The sequence below is a fragment of the Giardia duodenalis genome, assembly GCF_000002435.2.
Source record: "Giardia duodenalis strain WB C6 chromosome Unknown tig00000011, whole genome shotgun sequence".
Taxonomy (NCBI): domain Eukaryota; phylum Fornicata; order Diplomonadida; family Hexamitidae; genus Giardia; species Giardia duodenalis.
Window position 1 is genome coordinate 17,501 of NW_024037081.1, and position 5,018 is coordinate 22,518.

Genomic DNA, 5,018 nt, shown 5'->3' on the forward strand with positions numbered 1-5,018 from the left:
GCCACGGAGGAGGATCGGCACCTTCGCCATCGATCCTCCAGGATGCCCCCCTACCACTCCCCCTCACATGGCACGCCTCCCTCGGGCCTGTATGTCTGCATGCCGCTATGCCCTAACACCGCAGGCCGCCCTCTCCGCGGATCCACTAACACACAGCCTGCAGCGCCTGGCCCCCCTGGCCGTGACCCGCGCGCCCCCGCGCACAGGAGCATACCCCTGGAGCTGGGGAGAAGGCCCCCCTGGCCGCGCCCCCGCCGCGAGACCACGCGGGCACGGGGGCTGGGCGCCCCGGGCGGGCCCTTCCCCTCCGTCGTGAGGCTGCCTCCCCTCCAATGTCCTTACCGCCTTGCGCGCATATTACGTAGTAAACCGCCTCTGTCTGGTTCTCTGGGCTCGCGCTTCCCTTTTTAGTGCAACAGCATTATGGTGCCTCGCGTATGTGCGCGGTGCAGTGGGCCGGTCTGTAGGCCTGCCTTTGACTGGAATCCTGGATCCCTGGGTTTCTGGCCCGACGCGTCGTCTTCTACCCCCCAAACAGGCCTGCACTCTTCTTGGTCCACGGGCTATTTGTCTCTTTGTTTCCGCGGCCCAGGGCCTGCTGGTTGCGCCGGGGCGACGCTCATGGTGGATTTTATTTTTTCCAAAATCCAGAATTTGGGCCTGAAGACCGCCCCCGCAGGGCCTGGAGGATGCGGGGAATCGGTCCACCCACACCATGCGCTCGAGCAAAGGCCAAGCACCCACGCCATCACGTCTCATCCAGGACTCCTGCGCCGCCACGGAGGAGGATCGGCACCTTCGCCATCGATCCTCCAGGATGCCCCCCTACCACTCCCCCTCACATGGCACGCCTCCCTCGGGCCTGTATGTCTGCATGCCGCTATGCCCTAACACCGCAGGCCGCCCTCTCCGCGGATCCACTAACACACAGCCTGCAGCGCCTGGCCCCCCTGGCCGTGACCCGCGCGCCCCCGCGCACAGGAGCATACCCCTGGAGCTGGGGAGAAGGCCCCCCTGGCCGCGCCCCCGCCGCGAGACCACGCGGGCACGGGGGCTGGGCGCCCCGGGCGGGCCCTTCCCCTCCGTCGTGAGGCTGCCTCCCCTCCAATGTCCTTACCGCCTTGCGCGCATATTACGTAGTAAACCGCCCCTAAAAAAAAAAAAAAAACCATGCGTTCCGCCCTTTCCGCGCCTTCGGGAACCACGGAGATCGGGGCTTCCTCAGGCCCAGAGCCTCCCAACCACGCTCCAACCGACTCCCACAGGCCCCTACCTAGGGGCACTCCCGATCCTATGACGCTGGGTGACGGCAACGATGCCTCGACGACCGCCATGGCCCGGCCTTCCTCTTGCGAGCCCCTCTGCGGCTCCCACGGGCCCCCATCCCCCCAGCCTGGGCCTGGCAACAGCCGTTCCGCCACGGACAACTCTCCCAATGAGTCTTCTCCTGTCCATGGCTTACAGGGCTCCGGGGCCTCGGTGGCCCGGGACGCCTCTCCTCCCTGCCTGTCGAACGACCTTCTGCCCTGTGGCCAGGAGCCCCTCCCGATTCCCGACGACGGCCTCCCATACGACCTGGGCCACGACAACTCCCCGTCCATCACGGACGAGCAGGAGGCCCGGGGCGCAGACCTGCCTGCTCCTGGGGGCCGTACGACTGTCTGCGAGCGCTGCGGAGAGGTGCTGCCTGACTCTGCGGCGATCGATGTCCACATCGGGATGCACCATCCGCCTCCCGGTTCACCTTCTCCGTCGCGCAGCCCTTCTCCGCTGTCGGGGTCTGCCCCTCCACCTGCAGCCGCCGAGCCCTCTCCCTCGCCAACGCCGGACCCTGTGTTCCCGTATGCATGCAGCATGTGCCGGGCCCGATACAAAACGGAGAGGGGGCTGAAGGCCCATATCGCCAGGCTCGGCCACTACCTCCCGCTCGACGCCACAGTCCCCGAGCGCATCGGGGTGCCTAGTGGCAGCCCGTCCCCTGAGCTGCTTCGCCTCCTCACTGACGTATTCACAGAGATGGCGGGGCGCCTTCCTCCTGTAGAGGCCCTAGCGCGCTTCCTCTCGACGTGCCGCCGCATGGAGGGCTCTGGACGGCTCCCCCCGGCGCAGTCGCTTCTCCGGAAGGGGCTGCTCGGCCGGGCATGGCAGGCGCTGTTGAGCGAGACGTCCTCTGCCGCCAGGGTCCCCGAGCCCCAGGGCAAGGAGCGGGAAGCGATTGTCCATGAGCTCCACCCGCGCCCCATGCCTGTCTCTCTGCCCCCCGTCCATCACGTGCTCGGCCCGTCGCCCAAGATAACGGCCAAGGCGCTGCTGAAGGAGCTGCAGGCGATGAGGCCTGTCGCGGCCGGACCCTCTGGGCTGGGGAAGCCTCACCTCCTGCACCTTTGTGGGGCCGCCGGGGCTGCGGAGCTCTTCACCTCTGTCCTGACGACCCTCTTCTCCAGCAGGAACTGGGCCCAGCTCCAGCCCCTGTGCGAGTTCAGGCTGAAGCTTCTGCCCAAGTCTGGCGGCCGATGGCGCCCTATCGCAGTGCAGGAGACGCTTCTGGTCGCCTTCCACCGCTTGCTCCTGCGTCGGACTCCCGCGCTCCGCAAGCTCCCGGCGTGGCAGCTGGCCTTTGAGCACCTCGCCCAGATGAAGGCGATCCGCGCGGCCGAGGAGCTGAAGAGGACACACCACCTGCTCACGGTGGATGTGCGGAATGCCTTCAACAGCGTCCCGCATTCCGTCATCCTCTTTGCGCTCCGCCGGGCAGGGGTGGTCCAGCCGACCGTCGCGTACATTGAGTCGTTCCTCGCGGCTCGGCACTCCTCGGACCTCCCCGCGGTCCCAGCGGGCGTGCCACAGGGGGACCCGCTGTCCATGGCGATGTTCTGCCAGAGCCTTGTCTGGCCGGTGGAGACGTACCTCGGCCAGTACAAGGTCGTTGCATACGCCGACGACCTCGTCATTGCGTCAGAGGAGGCGATTCCCATAGATACCGTGAAGAGTGACGCGCAGTCTGCCCTCTCCCGCATAGGGCTCACGGTCGAGCTCTCGAAGTGCTCCTCGACCCAGGCCGGGGCGATCTCCTTCATGGGCACCCGCGTGCTCAAGCACTCCTCCTTCAACCTCGCGCAGACATCGGCCCGCCGGCTCCACGAGCATCTCGCCGTCCTCCGTGCTTCGGGTCTCTCACTCCACGACCGCCTCAGGCTCCTGTCTGCCTGCGTCGTCCCTGCAGTTAACTATGGACCCCTTGTTGACGACTACCCGGGCCCGTCCCCCTATGCCGACGTCGATGCGCAGATAGTGGAGGAGGTCGCGACCCTTCTGGAGATCCCCGAACCCCTTGCGAAGACCCTTGCTCTGACGCCCCGCGCGAAGTACGGCCTCGGACTGGTGCTGCCCCATCACTACTACGACGAGATGCACAGGCAGCGCCAGGACATGAAGGCGGGCGTCTTCCGCGAGCTGAGGAAGAAGCGCCTGCAGGACACGGCCGCGCTCCGATCCTTCCTGCCGCTCGCATTGCTGGGCTGCGCACCCCTGGACAACACGCAGGTCCTGTTCATAGGGGACTGCTTGGCGGGGAGGTACCAGCGGGGCCGGCCGATGGGCACGTGCTGCCACTGCAAGCAGCCCTTCCTTCCCAGGCACCATCTGGTGTGCAAGGCCATTAACGGGATTCACGTGGCGCGGCACGACAAGATTCTGGACGCCCTGCTCGCGTGCTCCCGCGGTCGCGCTGGGTCTGTTGTGCGCAATCCCACGATCCCAGTGGATCACCTCCAGCCTGACCTTGTCATCGGTGGGGGCTTCGGGGACTTGGTGGTCACTGTCCCGTGGAGGCTGGAGCGGTCCTATGCCCTGAAGGCCGCCAAGTATCGCCCCCTCGTGCTCCAGGGGCGGGCGGCCCACATCCTCCCCGTCGTGGTCGGTGCTGACGGCGTCCTGCACCACCTGTCTGCGGCCGGACTCGCGTTCGCCGGCGTGGACCTTGCGCGCTTCATGCAGGAGGCGGCGCAGGTCATCCTCTGGCACTACAGGCTGTCGGCCCTCCTGTACGCTGGGCTGCGAGTGGAGAGGCCGGTGCACCGCCCCGCCCCTGCAGTATCCCTGCCGGAACCGGCTCCCAACGAGGCTCGGGCTACTCCTCCTACTCCCCTCACCCCTGCCATGTGGAGCCCTGGCACGTCGCCCTCCGTAGAGATCATGGCCGATCTCAGCCAGCATCCTGATGCGGCAGTCCCTCCTCCCTGGGGTCCTGCTGAGGTCTCCTCCTCGATCACCTGGGGCACCGATCACCCCGCACAGCCGGATGCAAACGAACGCCCAGACCCCTTCATGTGCTCAAGGGCCCCCTCCCCGCCTCCACTGGATGACGACAGCCCCGACGATGCAGGAGCACCCGAGCCGGTGCACAAGGCCCTGCCGTCCTTCTTCAAGCGCGTCGGTCCTCCCAAGCCGCATGCCCCTGATGGCTTCTACCCCTTCAAACGCATCGACACGGGGCGCTAGTGGTCATGCTTGGGCACCCTGCCCGCTGTCGCTGCCCCACAGCGCGAACGGACCCTGGGCCTGCGTGCCGAGCTGTCTCCCCTGGTACTCCTCGCTCGCACCCGAGGCCTCTTGCCCCTATCATTCGGGTGTGCATCACGTCCAGACACGGTGCGATAGATGCCTAGCCGCGATGCCATACACACTCGACCAGGCCGGCCAGGCCGGACGCCCCCCTGGATGGCCAGACACCCGCCCTGCCTACGTTTGGGCACTTTCCTCGATGGACTCGTCATCTGCCCACGCCGCAGCCCGGTGTTCGTCTGTCTGTCCTCCCGGGCAGCGGCGGTCCTTGGGTGCTGAGTCTGGCGAGCTGGTGCTGGGGAAGAGGCTAGCCCCGTGTGTCATTCGTACCATCGCACCGCGCCGTGCTGATCCCCCATGGAACTGCCCGCCAGTGGCCGCCTCCGGTCCGGGGCGGCAACAGCCCTGGCTCGGGCCATCCCTCTGCTGCAGCGCCCCGGTGCCCCCTGGAGAGG

The 5,018-nt window shown here is 67.2% G+C and overlaps 1 protein-coding gene across 1 annotated transcript; it reads left to right on the top strand.

The window, feature by feature from the left end:
• Positions 1 to 1,170: 1,170 nt before the first annotated feature.
• Positions 1,171 to 4,500, top strand: GL50803_0060547 (putative Reverse transcriptase/endonuclease; the record flags this gene model as incomplete). Its single annotated transcript, XM_038046221.1, has 1 exon — positions 1,171 to 4,500. One exon carries the CDS (start codon positions 1,171 to 1,173, stop codon positions 4,498 to 4,500), a length of 3,330 nt encoding a protein of 1,109 aa, XP_037901529.1.
• Positions 4,501 to 5,018: the final 518 nt, after the last annotated feature.